We start from the raw sequence: 17017 nt of genomic DNA on the forward strand, positions 1-17017 counted from the left end.
TGGATTTCTATATGGTATGGTAAAGTAATGTGGCTAAATTCGTGAAAATTTTCATATTTGGACATATGTCGTGGAGCAAAAACTTGACGTGACAGAAGGAAAACCAGCGGCTTTTTTTAAATCAGCATACTAAAATTAGCCTAAATCAAGTGAAAAAGCAACGTCAACAAATTCCTGGTTCAAAATTGTTGCCCAGTGTTTTTCTTTCCCAACAATAAGTTAATTCAATTTTTGTCCCTCGATTTTCATCCATTCTTACAAGATTGGACACTCGTCTAAATCCATAACTAATGTATATTTATTACCACAGTGAATTCATAAATGAGGCATGTCTTACCGAATACAAGCATTGAACGTTTCAGTCTCATCAAATTTGATTAAACAGTATAGTTCTAAAATAGGGGAATGATCGTGTTTTTCTTGAGGTAATGTAGTCAGCAAGATTTTTAACAATAATTTCAAATCTGTAGTAGTCACTGACATCCGATCAAGTTGGGAAAATGAAAAGCAAGTATTGATTACTAGTCCGTATCTGTTCAGCATAATTGGGATTATTTGGATACCTAAACTCTTGGTAATAAAATTTCCAGGAATACTTCGTGGGTAACTTCATAAAAGATCGCTCTGATACGTGAATTCGCAGCAACCTTCGCCCACACGTCAAACATAAAATTTATTAAAAATAATAGTGACAGTTTTAAACTTATCAGTCGTACGTAAGATATCTTAAGTATTAAATCATCTTACGCGTGTTGAGGGTGTTATTCAGATCCGTGATATTATCCTTGACTTCGTCCAGTTTAACATCGTCTGAAAAATATCAAGTCCAACGTTATACCTTGATACATTTATCGTGCAAACATAACTTCATGATTCGCATTTATAAAATGACCATGCCTACGCATCAAGAAGATTGGTGGGACTTTTGGTATTCCCTAATACGAGTGTACGATGAAAGTATAATTTTCGGTACTTCGTGGTATATGGTACATTCGTTGCCGCCGTATTAGCGGATTTTTCCTAATATAAGTTAATTGTATATCACGACATACGATGTTCATCCCTTGAAAGTGTTGTTTTTTGACGTAAACAATAAGCTATAATTAAATGACTGTCAATGTATTTAGTAATATTTTTAGTAAACTGTTTCAGTCTTTATTATCTACATCAGGGGTCACCCAGCTGAATTGGACAGCCAGTTGAATTAGACATTTTTAAATGACACTTTGCATCATTATCACTTGCATATATTTCAGTTTTTTTTCAAAATGCTGGAATCTTATAATTCAAATGGCATCTATGAGATTGATGCAACCAAAAAATCTACAGGTCGGACTGGTCCAATTCCTTGTAGCGGCAATTGGATATTTGTGCAACAAATTTTTTGAGCTCGTGGAAACCCACCAAAATAGCAATCGCATCGGAATGATAAAAGTAGGCCAATTCTGAACAAGCTCAAGAAGCACATCGAACATGGAATAAATTTGATCAGTGAGGCAACCACAAATTTTTTGAGTGTAGTCAACAAAATCTATTAAGCATCGCAGCATCTTACGCGTTTTAAGGGTTTCCCTCATATTACTGATGTTGCCATGGAGCTGTCCCAGGTCAGTGCCTTCTGGAAAATAACGAATTAACATTATACGAAACTAACTGAAATGTATTTTTCAAGCAAATTGATCAGCTAAAGCAGCCGATGGATGCGTCAAATAGTCTCAATTCTCAAATGTTGAATACTACGTCGAGCGATTAGATAATTTATTTGAAATTTAATTAATAAACACTGGAAATCTTCTGCACTTTGATGCGCTACAATGAAACCGACGAACACAGTGGAGGCTTGGGATCGAAATCGAAACTCCTTCTGAAAAATGACATCGCTATCCTAAAAATTTATAAATCGATTCATGATTAGGCAATTGGTGTCACACTATGAGTTTCAACCGAACATTACGGTGACACATTTTAAATTGCAACCTCCCATTTCCTGACTGGTATCTAAAAACGAACAGCAGAAGTCACAAATATTCGCTAAATAAATTCATCATGATATTTTCGTTTTCTGTGAAAATTATTTTTGTTTGTTTTGTTCGTTTGGCATTCTTTTGACGCACGTTTTTCAATGGCAATCAGTAAAACGAACATATCAAAATGACCAGGTCGTGAAAGGATGTTTATGATTGCATTTGACGTACTCGCAGTAATGACATAAAAATCATAACTTTTGCGGGATAAGTGGACTGGACATTACTGTATAATCACATTTTCTTTAAATGCATCAAACATTATCAAATGGGTAGGTGAGAACTAGACGTATACTTGATCATTGTGTCTATCCATTACAAATGAGTACGTGGATGAAAAAATTATTTCCTGCAAAGTTATAGTCATATTGTGGTTACTTTCAAGTTGAGCTAATCAAAATATTCCAAGATTTTTTGTTTCAGTTTATATGCAACGAAATTGGGATGATTTGGACACCTGAACACTTGGTAACAGTATTTTATGTGTAACTCATGGACACCATAACTCTAACAATCGTTTCGGTGATCGATTCCGTGCAACCTCAGCACACACATTGAACATCTAATTTACAATAAAATCAATAATAATCAGAGTCTCAAATTCATTCAATTCTGCATAACATATTAGTATAATAAAATCTTACGCGTCTTGACGGTGTCATTCAGATAAATTAAATTGCTGTTGACTTCCTTCAGTTTAGCATCGTCTGAAAAGATCGTGATCAGCTCTATACGTGAATACTGCTATAACGTAAACATATAATTTCACTCTTCGAGTTTGTAAAATGGAAATATGTTATAGAAAACGAGGAATAAATTAAGTACTGGTGGGATGTTTGGCCAATTCTGATAACAGATGTGCGATGGAAGTAGAATTTTCATTTAAAAAACAGAACTCAATTTGGAGCAAATATGTTTGTATCATGTTTTCCATATTTTTTAGACATGTCGTCACGAACCTTTAGCTGGGTTCTTACGTCACAGTGGATAAGTAGCCTTATCCGAATAGATGTGGTGCACACCCTTTATGGAATTCAACGAATCACTATGGCAATCTTCAATTTATTTCGTAGTGAATAAAATATATTAACGTATTGGAATATCAAACGCGTGTTCAGCGTTTAATTCTGAATAATGGTATTTTTTCGACAGTATCAAGTTTAACATCGTCTGGAAAATACCGAATTGTCACGTGAAAGGTATGAGGTAATCGAAACGATGCCGTAGTGTTATTTATTTGAAAATATCGCGGTACAGATGACAACGAGATATTTGGGCCACTAAAATCTCACAATTCAAGTGACAGGACATAACTCCTATTTTGCTTACAATGAAACTGTTTGGACGAAAGTAGGTATATCAAATATGGAATTCAATGAATCACTAAGGCAATATTCGGTCAATTCCGTCGTGCATAATTATATTTCTATGTAATTCAATATCTTACGAGCGTTCAGCGTTTCGTTCAGAGTATTGGTCCTGTTTTTGACGGTATCCAGTCTCCCATCGTCTGAAAAATACCAAATTGTTATACGTCAATATGAGGTAATCGAAACAATGACGTAGTACTATGTCAGTGTACCCAACCGGGAGGGGATTTCCCACTTGGAGGGAATTTTGAAATTTTTATGGGGGAATCTGGCTTAATTTTTTCAGGGAAAATCTGGCTTTGGCATTGTATCGGAAGATACACTGGGTTCACAAGGTTTTTACATTTTCATGGTATAGAACTGTTACGTAAAAATTAGTTCGTTACAATTGTATATTTCTTTGGCGGATTTAAAGCTAGGTATATGTTTAAATGTCTTCCGTATATATTACAACCCCTCTCAACTCAATTGCTACTAAGCACGAAAACGTCAAGCCGAATTCAGCACAAGGCCGCTCGTGAAAATGTTCACCTTTTTAAGCCAACATATCAGCTAACGTGAAAAACATACCGTACCAAATTAATCGTTTCAACTCAAGTCCACAGCAAGTGTACTGGGTGATTTATTTTTCTTCAGCGGCTACCCGACCGGTCAAAAACAGTTCAAATTTGACTGTACTTTACCAATGTTTAGTGCGGTCTGCATTCGCCCTAGTTCGGAGATATCTGAATATGTTTGGTCATTAATTGCTCAGTCAACAAATGGTTGCGCGTCAAAAATCACATTTTTTTAGTCACAGGCATCTTTTTCATAGTGGGGGGGGGGGATTTTAGCTCAAATATCGGCCATGGAGGGGGTGGTCGCGAGACGAAAAAGGCTAGGAACCACTGTACTATATATTCGTAAATTTCGCGCTACAAGTGACAAGGGGATAATTGGGCTACTAAAACTCTCACAATTACAATTACAGAATGCAACTACTAACTGCCTAACTATAAAAAAAAATTGGTCAAAAGTTGGTGCATCCAAGGAGATAGCGCAGCCGTCGTTTGTGGAACTCAATAAGTTACTATGGCAATCTTCAGTCCATTCCGTCGTGCATGAACATGTTTCAAAGTAATTAAATATCTTACGAGCGTTCAGCGTATCGTTGAGAATAATGGTCTTGTTTTCAACAGTATCCAGTCTCTCATCGTCTGAAAATTAACAAATTGTTATACGTAAATATGAGGTAATCGAAACAATGACGTTGTACTATATAATCGTACATTTCGCGCTACATATCACAATGGGATAATTGGGCTACTAAAACTCTCATAATTACAATTACAGGATGCAACTACTAACTGCCTTACTAACAAAAACTTTTTGGTCAAAAGTAGGTATATACAAAGAGATAGCGCACCCGTCGTTTATCGAATTCAAAAAATCATCAAGGCAATCGTCCATTTCGTCGCTCATAAACATGTTTTAAAGTAATTGAATATCTTACGAGCGTTCAGCGTTTCGTTCAGAGTATTGGTCCTGTTTTCGACGGTATCCAGTCTCCCATCGTCTGAAAAATACCAAATTGTTATACGTCAATATGAGGTAATCGAAACAATGACGTAGTACTATGTCAGTGTACCCAACCGGGAGGGGATTTCCCACTTGGAGGGAATTTTGAAATTTTTATGGGGGAATCTGGCTTAATTTTTTCAGGGAAAATCTGGCTTTGGCATTGTATCGGAAGATACACTGGGTTCACAAGGTTTTTACATTTTCATGGTATAGAACTGTTACGTAAAAATTAGTTCGTTACAATTGTATATTTCTTTGGCGGATTTAAAGCTAGGTATATGTTTAAATGTCTTCCGTATATATTACAACCCCTCTCAACTCAATTGCTACTAAGCACGAAAACGTCAAGCCGAATTCAGCACAAGGCCGCTCGTGAAAATGTTCACCTTTTTAAGCCAACATATCAGCTAACGTGAAAAACATACCGTACCAAATTAATCGTTTCAACTCAAGTCCACAGCAAGTGTACTGGGTGATTTATTTTTCTTCAGCGGCTACCCGACCGGTCAAAAACAGTTCAAATTTGACTGTACTTTACCAATGTTTAGTGCGGTCTGCATTCGCCCTAGTTCGGAGATATCTGAATATGTTTGGTCATTAATTGCTCAGTCAACAAATGGTTGCGCGTCAAAAATCACATTTTATTAGTCACAGGCATCTTTTTCATAGTGGGGGGGGGGGATTTTAGCTCAAATATCGGCCATGGAGGGGGTGGTCGCGAGACGAAAAAGGCTAGGAACCACTGTACTATATATTCGTAAATTTCGCGCTACAAGTGACAAGGGGATAATTGGGCTACTAAAACTCTCACAATTACAATTACAGAATGCAACTACTAACTGCCTAACTATAAAAAAAAATTGGTCAAAAGTTGGTGCATCCAAGGAGATAGCGCAGCCGTCGTTTGTGGAACTCAATAAGTTACTATGGCAATCTTCAGTCCATTCCGTCGTGCATGAACATGTTTCAAAGTAATTAAATATCTTACGAGCGTTCAGCGTATCGTTGAGAATAATGGTCTTGTTTTCAACAGTATCCAGTCTCTCATCGTCTGAAAATTAACAAATTGTTATACGTAAATATGAGGTAATCGAAACAATGACGTTGTACTATATAATCGTACATTTCGCGCTACATATCACAATGGGATAATTGGGCTACTAAAACTCTCATAATTACAATTACAGGATGCAACTACTAACTGCCTTACTAACAAAAACTTTTTGGTCAAAAGTAGGTATATACAAAGAGATAGCGCACCCGTCGTTTATCGAATTCAAAAAATCATCAAGGCAATCGTCCATTTCGTCGCTCATCAACATGTTTTAAAGTAATTGAATATCTTACGAGCGTTCAGCGTTTTGTTCAGAGTATTGGTCCTGTTTTCGACGGTATCCAGTCTCCCATCGTCTGAAAAATACCAAATTGTTATACGTCAATATGAGGTAATCGAAACAATGACGTAGTACTATGTCAGTGTACCCAACCGGGAGGGGATTTCCCACTTGGAGGGAATTTTGAAATTTTTATGGGGGAATCTGGCTTAATTTTTTCAGGGAAAATCTGGCTTTGGCATTGTATCGGAAGATACACTGGGTTCACAAGGTTTTTACATTTTCATGGTATAGAACTGTTACGTAAAAATTAGTTCGTTACAATTGTATATTTCTTTGGCGGATTTAAAGCTATGGTGTATGTTTAAATGTCTTCCGTATATATTACAACCCCTCTCAACTCAATTGCTACTAAGCACGAAAACGTCAAGCCGAATTCAGCACACACTGTAAAAAATAATCATGGGTGTACCCATAGTCTAGACCTGGTCCCACCTGAGTCATGTTGACATGGAAAAGGCCCATGATAACTTGTCGACATCCATGTAGACCTGTTGACATCCATGTCCCTACCCATGTCCTAATAATGCTTAGATTGACCTTTCACCTCTATTAATGTACACAAACCCTGTGGTTAGATGTATTTAGCTGTATTTGACATCTGGAATGTTTGCAAGAAAATCTGCGAAAAGTTCAATGAACTCGCTGACGCTGGCGCAAACTTCATGTTGAAAACGCAATATGTCACCACTGTATGATGGAAACTCATTAGTCCATCGACAGATTCCCAAACGAAATGGATTGTCCACTTTTTCTGAAGAGTATCGCACTTCATCGTCGGGTTGACATCCTTCGGATCCTATGATGAATATAAATGTCATTACCATGCATGCACTATTCAAGGCACACGGATTGATAGAATACATATGAATAGTTTCCAAGGTGGTTTGAAGTTGTATCGATCACAGCCAGTTAAGATGACAAAAATCTATTAGCACCTCATTACAATGACCTTGTCTATGAATTGTCTCGGTATGTACAAAATCTACTTTTCACTTGACAATATCAAGTATGCACACATGCACAGTCTTCCATTCCTTTACCTCTGCACCACTATACTATTTGATGCTACGACCTACTATTATCCAATTATTAATAAATTTAAAATCAGGAGCTTACGAACTAAATCACAACTAACAATATCAATGGTTTTTGACTGGTTTTCCCGCGAGGCAATGGCGCACACTAAACTCACATTGTTTGTAGGGCTGGGCATAATGATTCGAGCACTTGAATCTGAATTAACTATTATTATTATTATTGTAGTATTGTCTTGTAGTATTATTGAGCAAACCAGTTTTGGCCATTATCAACAACTCACCTTATCCACAATCAGGAAGCTGTCGAAGCGTTCATTGAAAATGGTGGGTATGCCGACCACCCAGTCCAATTTCTGATTACCTGAATGAGAAGTGAGAGATCAGCTCAAGTGGAACATTCGAGAAAAAAACGGTTTAAAAATTAAATAAATGCAGTTACAAAAATTAAATGAATGCAGTTACTGTTTGTGTAGTGTGAACTGCAAATATGGGCGTGGCAAAAAATATGCAAATTTCAACATTGCCTTAGGAACCAGACAGTTTTAAAAATCGGCAACTTGAAATACCCTATTTCTATAATATCCTACCAAGTAATGACCTTTATAAATCCGCAACTAACGAACTATAATACATCGAACTCAGCCATGGGCAAAGTGAGCCCCGCTATTTTGAGAAGCACGTGTGGCCATTTTTTGGAATTACAAACATAAAACCTACTTTTGAACATTGCTGAATAAAACCATAAGCTGGATAAACTGAGCTGGAACGGAAATTGATTTACTTTGAAACCTGCTCAATAATGTATCGCGATAACATAGCGTACGTCCCTCCCAAGCTTGTATGCGTAATCCAGATTTAAAATCAAGTCAATGTAGCAAAGTCGTAACAATAAGTCACAATAAGTTACTCCTTCCGTATAGTTTGGTTCAAACCTTCTTTGTTGCCACTGTCAGTGCGCGTTTTGACTGCGACCTCATCATACATAAAGGGTGAATGGACATATCATAAAAAGAATGTCGAAAGCTGAAATGCAAAGAAGGTATGGAGCACTAAACGCAGGGCCGCAACTGCCGCATCCCAGATCCCTCAAATGGAGAGGGCCCGAGCTCGAAGCACCAAAAATTACTTCGTGAATGGACATAAATCCTATAATTTATGAAATTTAATTCAAATTTTTTTCACGCGATATATAGTGACTAGATGTTTTGATAATAGTACTGTAGAATTTGGTCTAAAAATGGGTCAACCTAGAAAAAATTCTTATAAAGACGTATGATATACCGTTGGAAAGGTAATTTTATCAGCTTTTCAATGATAGGTTTTGTCATTTTTTTCACTTTGGGGAAAAAAAGTTATGACCAAAAACGTGCGAAGGGGTAGAAATTGAAATTAGGGAAAAAATTGACATAAACATATGAACAAAAGGCTAGAAACTAATGAATTATCAACAGAAGAGCAGGATATAGATGCAGAAGCTATAAATGAAAATGACAGTAGAATGATATATCTGTTTCAGGGAGAAAGGGTGAGCAAGACGGGGTGGGGGGGACGTTGGGGGAGGGGGGGCACCAGTAGAGCTGTCGTTGTTCGTTATAACTTCATTCTGTTAATTCTTATAAAGACGTATGATATACCGTTGGAAAGGTAATTTTATCAGCTTTTCAATAATAGGTTTTGTCATTTTTTTTACGTTGAGGTAAAAAAGTTATGACCAAAAAGGTGCGAAGGGGTAGAAATTGAAATTAGGGAAAAAATTGACATAAACATGAACAAAAGGCTAGAAAGTAATGAATTATCAACAGAAGAGCAGGATATAGATGCAGAAGCTATCAATGAAAATGACAGCAGAATGATATATCTGTTTCAGGGATAAAGAGTGAGCAAGACGGGGAGGGGGGGGGGGCGTTGGGTGAGGGGGGCCACTTGAGCTGTCGTTGTTCGTCATAACTTCATTTTTACCTACTATGTTCAGCTTTGTATACCTTGTGTGGAAACCTGAGGTTTCCAGAATATTCTGTATTTGCCGTCTAGAAATTATGTTGAGCGTGGTACGGCTGGAGACCGCGTTTGGACTTAGTAGAGTAAGGGAGTTGGCTGAGGGCGTAGCTGAAAATGGATGCGAGTGACTATAGTCCTGTAGAATTTGGTCTAAAAATGGCTCAACCTAGGAAAAAATCTTATAAAGACGTATTATATACTGTTGGAAAGATAATTTTACCAGCTTTTCAATGATAGGTTTTGTCACTTTTTTTACTTTGGGGAAAAAAAGTTATGACCAAAAACGTGCCAAGGGGTAAAAATTGAAATTAGGGAAAAAATTAATATAAAAATATGAACAAAGTGCAAGAAAGTAATGAATTATCAACAGAAAAGCAGGATATAAAGCATGATATATATGCAAAAGGAATATATGAAAATAAAATAGAATTATATATCTGTTTCAGGGAGTAAGAGTGAGCAAGACAGGGGATGGGGGGGGGGGCAAGTAGAGCTGTCGTTGTCCGTTATAACTTCATTATGTTATTGTTTACTTACTATAGTCTGTTTCATTTACCTTGCTTGTTTTTTAGATAGTGCTTAGTCAAAAAAGAAACCAGCAGTTTGTGTTAAGTGTAGAAAAGGCTATCGTACTGGAGATTCACTGTGTCATTCGGGAGCTCATTTCTGCGAGAGTGATAGTACCACACACTCTTTAGACTAGGGTTGCATATAAAACAAAAATCAATTAAAAATAAACATACTTAAAACAAGGCCCTAATTTAAAACATGTTTTTCATTGGTTTTTTGTTTTTAAGCCATGACGTTATGAATATTGAATTGTGACGTCATAATGGATATAAATTGACCATTGAAAATATAGGGTAATATAGCCCCTTTGACAAAATATCTGTACTACAACTGTTGAACCGACTATTTTTTAGGGTTCCAACCATCCCAACGATATACGTCGGCTAAATTTGGTGGTAATTGTCCGTGTGCTCATACAACATGTTTTTGGAAAGTATTTGCACAATTCACAATTATGGCATAATTTTATAACTTGAAAAAAAATACAATTTTGTTTTTTAATAAGGCTTTCGTTTAAAATATGTTTAAAAAAAGTGTTTCAAAACACCGTTTGTTTTAAATGAAACCCTACTTTAGACACTATAATTGGTCATGCTTTGAAACTGAATTGTGAAACGCTGATCACAACTTTTCAGAAAAATTAAGAAAATGGCCATAAGACCTACAGTACATCCACACACCATGCCGTAATTTATTGAGAAACCGTGCGAGATCCAAGAAACGTTTGTGGAGGCTTTATCGAAAATTCGTATTTCTTCTCTGGCAAATAATTTCTCTCTGAGAAATGTTATTTGACCTGTTGGGTTCAGATTGCCACGATAAAATAATTAGACACGAGCCATCTAGGCAGCTATGGAAAATTAGATAGGCTTATATTTATTTCGAAGTTCCCGGTCGACATAAGGGCAATCCTTTTCGGCTAAGGTTTTATCGCAGGCGATCTATTGGCACACTTTTCAGAGTATCATATTGGCAAATACTTCGTATGTTTTCGAGCATCGCGGCGTGGTAATGGTCGACGCCAAAATGCCTATTTTTATTTTCTATAAATCATGCTTTTTTCGTGGGGGAAGGGTACTCAATAATCAAAAATTTGGCAACATGAAATCGCGACCAGCGCGAAAAAATTTGAAAAGAGTTGCATAAATTGTCGATAAGTGATGTATAAATAATTTATGTTCATTCACCGACGTAATTTCGGGACCCCCAATTGGACGATTTGGGGTGCGGCAGTTACGGTCCTGGTAAGAGGTCAAAGTCCGGTCGCTGTTTTTCAGTTGAGATTTTACTATTGGAAATATTTTGCGCTTCAACCGGCTATTCGATTTCAATCCACCCTCGCGATGACATGTGTTTTTCAGTTATTGAGCACCTACACAACTGCGAAGCTGGAACAAGAATTACTCACTTTCCGAAACCCGCAACTAAAATTTGAACTAATCATTTTTCACAATCCGCGACTAGAACTACTCGACAGATATTGACCGCCAACTAACTAAATTTGCGAAAGTATCTTACTTACCCATAACTTTTTGAATTTCTATCGGAATTTCTTGCGGTTGCAGGAGACTGAGTGCTGAGCTTCAAGTCTTTTCCAAAATCTTTGAGGTCAAGTCAACATCCAAACAGGCTTGATTCAGGCAACATATTTTCACTTCTTCCAAAATCTGAACATTGTGACAGATTTACATCATAGCTAATTAATTAAGTTTGTCTGCAGGAGCCTTTAGTACTATCAGTAGTCTCAATTTAAGCACAGGTCGGGCTTGTGGTCGAGGATATGTCACAACTATCGCAAATTATTTCATGAATATATATATGTAGTTTGTTTTGTACTATCATAGCATTCTGTAAAACGAACACTTTGTGAGTTTGTTGCAAAGTCGCAGGTTGACTCGATCATGGCAATGTTGTGTTTGAAACCACTGCGTTAGATTGTACCTACCAAGGGAGCATGGGTCCAAACTGATCTTCATTCTCCATCAGTATTCTTGCTGATGTTCCATTTACGACACTGTCGCGGCCTGATTTAAAAGTTCTTCTCATTCGATCTTGCAGCATCTCTTCATCTGGCACCCTCTATTTCCACTCTGACTTATTTCCTTTTGATGCTCGTCGACGCTAAGTTCGTCTTCGGAAGGGTAGATGTGTTGACTTTGCAAACAGCTTTCTCTGCACAAGTATAGAAGAGTCACGATAATACTTGGCTTAGCCATGGAAATATCTCTTCAGCGCAAAAATAGCAACGTGCTTGTAAGAAATCGATTGCAAGGTTGAAATTAAAGGGGCACCACTCTAAATATGATGTGGTCTCTCAAGAAAAAATCTATAAAAAAACTCCAATTATGATACCCGTAATTTTCCATGTATAATGCGCAAAATTTTCACGATTTTTTGCCCTAAAATCGGGGGGTGCGTATTATACATGGGAACAACGCGCTTGAAAAAAATCTCCCTCGATGAAAAACTTGAAATCACACCTATCTTCATTCTTCATGTTTGTTTCCAATCGCGCATCACTTTCAGCCATCGCGCGTAGTAATAAGTGGGAAGCGACGCGTGTATCCAATTAACGAGAGTCGTGTGCAAAAGCACGCGATCTCTTGCTGAGTTGGTTTGCCGTTTGTACGCGAGCAAAATTAGGTCACTAATAGACACTCGTGCCTGGCAATTCTCGCCAATTCATCGCGTCAACGACCGGCCCGAACAATCGCATACGCAATTTATACATACACAAGAGGCCATGGGCGCAAGATATAATCGCTTGCGTAATCAATCGCATCTCCAACAGACCTGTTGCGCATGACATAACCGTTAGCCAAGGCGCAATCGCATCTATAATAGGCATCGTGCGCAAGATGTCGGTTCGTTGGCCTAAACTAACTCGCTGCCGGCGTCGCAGGCTTTGGCTGCTATCTACTATCGTTTAGACACAATACCGTTAATTTTATAATGATTAGCAATCGCATCTGTAAAAGGTCTTCTCGTGCTCAAGATGCTGTGTCGCTAGCCTGAACTATCGCGCCGCCCGCCTCGCAGGCTTTGGCTGCTATCTACTATCGTTCAAAGACAATCCCGCTAATTGTCTAATGATTAGCGATCGCTGTGCAATGATTGTTCAAGAGTGACATCGCAAAACAGAATGACATCGTATACGAAATCGGAACTATTCATGTACTGAAATGCAGGGTGCGTACTATACATGGGTACAGGCTTTTTCTCAGAATTTACATGCTATTTTAGGGGTGCGTATTATACATGGGGGCGTACTATACTTGGAAAATTACGGTAAATGCAATTACCCTAAATATAATTATTTTACTGCATTTTGATTTAATACAGTGTTCAGTATAACAAGTATATTTAATTTCTTAGCCGTTTTTTTTTTATCTGGACCATACAGTGAAAATGTGACGTTCGTCAAAATAACCCCATGGGATATCACCAAAACCAGAGACAATTTGAAAACACCAAGGTCATATTTGGAATCAGTGTCGTTCGGAACCCCGAAACAACTCTTCGAATATGCGTTAAGAGTGTAATCCTAGTATAGCAGCCTACCAATTTATGTGTGGTAATAATTACTTACTTTCATCGTCTGTCAAGATTAGTCGTATTACTCCTTTATCTTGAATTGTCGAGAGATCATACGAGGCAAATGCCTCGTCGTAATATAGAAGTTGAATATACTGTCCCCGATATTACTCCGAAATACAGTTCTCACAGTTTCAGCTATCTCAGATCTGTGATCCACTGTAATCACTCGTTCAGTCATTCATGATCTCCAGCAGCCTCATTTTCAATGTCACAAATATCACAGGAGTAACATTACAAACAACTGCAGTATGTGTATCTGTAAAATACGAATTTACATCAGGTTCTTATGTTTCTAGGGTTTTCAAATCTTGAATCAAAGGCTCGAGTATAGCAAGATATCCCATATTTTTTAAAGATGAAGTTTTTTCAATCACCTCAGGATGAATATTCCTCCAGTTGGATAAATACTTCACTTTAACATTGCCCAGTACGGTACATAATAAAAGCAAGGAAGCTTGTGAAACGTCTAGGACTACTAACGCATTACCAACTACCACATGATCTACAACTACATACAAATGCATACGCAGTAAACTTTGATCACTATTTGCAGCCGTTTGGCAGTTCCCGCTATATGCCGGTATCTGACTGAATACGACTAAGTTGCTTCAGGTTCGACTATACCCAGTGACGCATTGCAGATTCGGCGGATATATTACAACGAAGACAGGAACAATAAAGACATCAATACTTACCATCCAATCCACGGCTTAATACAGCAACAAGCCATAAACTTTGCAACTTTCACAAAACAACCTATGAAATGACCGACTCCATCAAACTTCCTCTTTTTTGCAATCCTTTTGAATTGAGCGCTACGTCTATACTGTACGCATGACTGGTTTTGTAACCAGATAATCCGGAGTCATTATGGCTCCGTAACCGAACGGCTATGTTTGCGTGCGATGATGTAGCTATGTACGAATCTCGATGTTTGTGTATTGCAATATATCCTGTGAGGATGTAACGATGTTTACTTGTCACTCAGCTGAAATAGCGATATAGGGAAATGGTAAAGCGTCCTGCTTCTTGATCGGTAGGTCATATGATCGATTCCCGGCCATGTCAGACCAAAGACTAAAAAACTGGTATTCGTGGCTATCCGGCTCAACGTTCAGCATTCAGGGATAGCATGGTTATCGCATTTCAATCGTCAAAGCATCTCAATGGTGAAAACGAGAATAAGTCTGCCCATCTCTCTCCCCTATCTCTCTCCTCCCCTCCCCCTCCCCCCTCTCTCTCTCTCTCTCTCGCTCTCCTTTCTCTATGCTCCCTTTCCCTTCTTTCTCCCCCTTTCTTCTTTCTGCTCTATTCTCTATCTCTCCGCCACTCTCTCTCCCCTATCTCTCTCCTCCCCTCCCCTCTCCCCCCTCTCTCTTTCTCTCTCTCCTTTATATATGCTCTCATTCCCTTCTTTCTCTCCCCCACTATTCTTTCTGCTCTATTCTCTATCTCTATCTCCTCTCTCTCCTTCTCTCCCTCCTCTCTTTCTCTCTCCCTCTCTTGCTCCTCTCTGTCTCTCTCCGTCTCTCTCTCTCTCTCTCTTCCTCTCTCTCAGTGACGATGGTGATGATAATTATGATGATATCACTAAAGCTCAACGTGATACTCTTACTTGATAACCATAGACATGGCTCCCATCATGTCCCATCATGGAAGTTTTTGTCATGTCAACATGAGATTTTAAAACCATGTCGGTGTTTTCATGGAATTAACATGAGAAAGAGGAAGTCATGTCATTTCCATGATAAAATCCATGTTTATTTTTTACAGTGCAAGGCCGCTCGTGAAAATGTTCACCTTTTTAAGCCAACATATCAGCTAACGTGAAAAACATACCGTACCAAATTAATCGTTTCAACTCAAGTCCACAGCAAGTGTACTGGGTGATTTATTTTTCTTCCGCGGCTACCCGACCGGTCAAAAACAGTTCAAATTTGACTGTACTTTACCAATGTTTAGTGCGGTCTGCATTCGCCCTAGTTCAGACATATCTGAATACGTTTGGTCATTAATTGCTCAGTCAACAAATGGTTGCGCGTCAAAAATCACATTTTTTTAGTCACAGGCAACTTTTTCATAGTGGGGGGGGGGGGGTTTTAGCTCAAATATCGGCCATGGAGGGGGTGGTCGCGAGACGAAAAAGGCTAGGAACCACTGTACTATATATTCGTAAATTTCGCGCTACAAGTGACAAGGGGATAATTGGGTTACTAAAACTCTCACAATTACAATTACAGAATGCAACTACTAACTGCCTAACTATAAAAAAATTTTGGTCAAAAGTTGGTGTATCCAAGGAGATAGCGCAGCCGTCGTTTATGTAACTCAATAAATTACTATGGCAATCTTCGGTCCATTCCGTCGTTCATAAACATGTTTCAAAGTAATTAAATATCTTACGAGCGTTCAGCGTTTCATTGAGAATAATGGTCTTGTTTTCAACAGTATCCAGTCTCTCATCGTCTGAAAAATAACAAATTGTTATACGTTAATATGAGGTGATCGAAACAATGACGTTGTACTATAGATTCATACATTTCGCGCTACATATCACAATGGGATAATTTGGCTACTAAAACTCTCATAAATACAATTACAGGATGCAACTACTAACTGCCTTACTAACAAAAACTTTTCGGTCAAAAGTAGGAAAATACAAAGAAATAGCGCACCCGCCGTTTATCGAATTCAAGAAATCATCAAGGCAATCGTCCATTTCGTCGCCCATAAACATGCTTTAAAGTAATTGAATATCTTACGAGCGTTCAGTGTTTCATTCAGATTAATGGTCCTGTTATCGACAGTATCCAGTCTCCCATCGTCTGAAAAATACCAAATTGTTATACGTAAAGGACTTGCAAGGCAATATAAGCTTACGCGGTAACGGTCTAGGCCAGATTGCGGACAATGCATTCGGCGACCGAGTATTGCGACGTTGATATTGAGCAGAGCAAAAACTAGGCCTAGACTACTTACAATTTTACATACTTATAAAAAGTTACTTTTACTGTTTCTTGAATAGAAATTGACGCCGTTATTTATACTTCTGCTTGAGTACCTGTTGTAGGTACTTTGATCACCTCTGGTGATGTCACAATGGTTATGGCTAGGACCAAACAGCAAGGAATACGTCACAACCAGGCTATTTATAGCTCTGAAATGCAAAATTTTCGATCACAGATTCTAAAAAATCTTGAAGTGATAGAAAAAAGTGACGTCATATTCGTAATCAGCTTAAGAAAACTGACCTGATAGTCATCATTAGGACAAGTTTTTGTTGCACTAAAATTGCGAGAAAGTTGTATTCAACTTTGACAAAAGTTGAAGTAAAAAATGGCATTTATAATTTTTGTTGAATTAATAGTGAATGACATACTCGAAAGGTTCTGCTGTATAACCTAGTTCCTGCAGAGCTGTCAAACGTGGTAATTGGCCCTTTCACGGACATTCTGGCGAGACCG

General features: G+C 38.0%; 1 protein-coding gene and 1 long non-coding RNA gene across 31 annotated transcripts in view; both read right to left on the bottom strand.

The window, feature by feature from the left end:
* LOC145436170 (uncharacterized) overlaps nucleotides 1-17017 on the bottom strand; it is a 126975-nt gene that overhangs the window by 66856 nt on the left and 43102 nt on the right. For 22 of the 30 annotated variants that reach the window (XM_080313513.1, XM_080313500.1, XM_080313494.1 and 19 more), the window contains 10 exons: nucleotides 16316-16378; nucleotides 15957-16019; nucleotides 6302-6364; nucleotides 5943-6005; nucleotides 4887-4949; nucleotides 4528-4590; nucleotides 3472-3534; nucleotides 2669-2731; nucleotides 1556-1618; nucleotides 748-810 (listed from right to left, as the gene is read on the bottom strand). In XM_080313513.1, coding sequence (XP_080169639.1) covers nucleotides 748-810; nucleotides 1556-1618; nucleotides 2669-2731; nucleotides 3472-3534; nucleotides 4528-4590; nucleotides 4887-4949; nucleotides 5943-6005; nucleotides 6302-6364; nucleotides 15957-16019; nucleotides 16316-16378 — 630 coding nt within the window. The remainder of the gene's footprint in view (nucleotides 1-747; nucleotides 811-1555; nucleotides 1619-2668; nucleotides 2732-3471; nucleotides 3535-4527; nucleotides 4591-4886; nucleotides 4950-5942; nucleotides 6006-6301; nucleotides 6365-15956; nucleotides 16020-16315; nucleotides 16379-17017) is intronic. The other 8 variants (XM_080313514.1, XM_080313512.1, XM_080313499.1 and 5 more) reach the window with 4 other exon arrangements.
* On the bottom strand, nucleotides 7451-13798 carry LOC145436150 (uncharacterized). Its single transcript, XR_013914195.1, has 4 exons — nucleotides 13546-13798; nucleotides 11902-12128; nucleotides 11479-11623; nucleotides 7451-7749 (listed from the first exon to the last, which is right to left on the bottom strand). It is a non-coding gene; the product is annotated as an uncharacterized LOC145436150 (long non-coding RNA).

Source organism: Botryllus schlosseri, chromosome 3 (genome assembly GCF_051294905.1).
Source record: "Botryllus schlosseri isolate E-star chromosome 3, Bs_hap1, whole genome shotgun sequence".
NCBI classification, from domain to species: domain Eukaryota; kingdom Metazoa; phylum Chordata; class Ascidiacea; order Stolidobranchia; family Styelidae; genus Botryllus; species Botryllus schlosseri.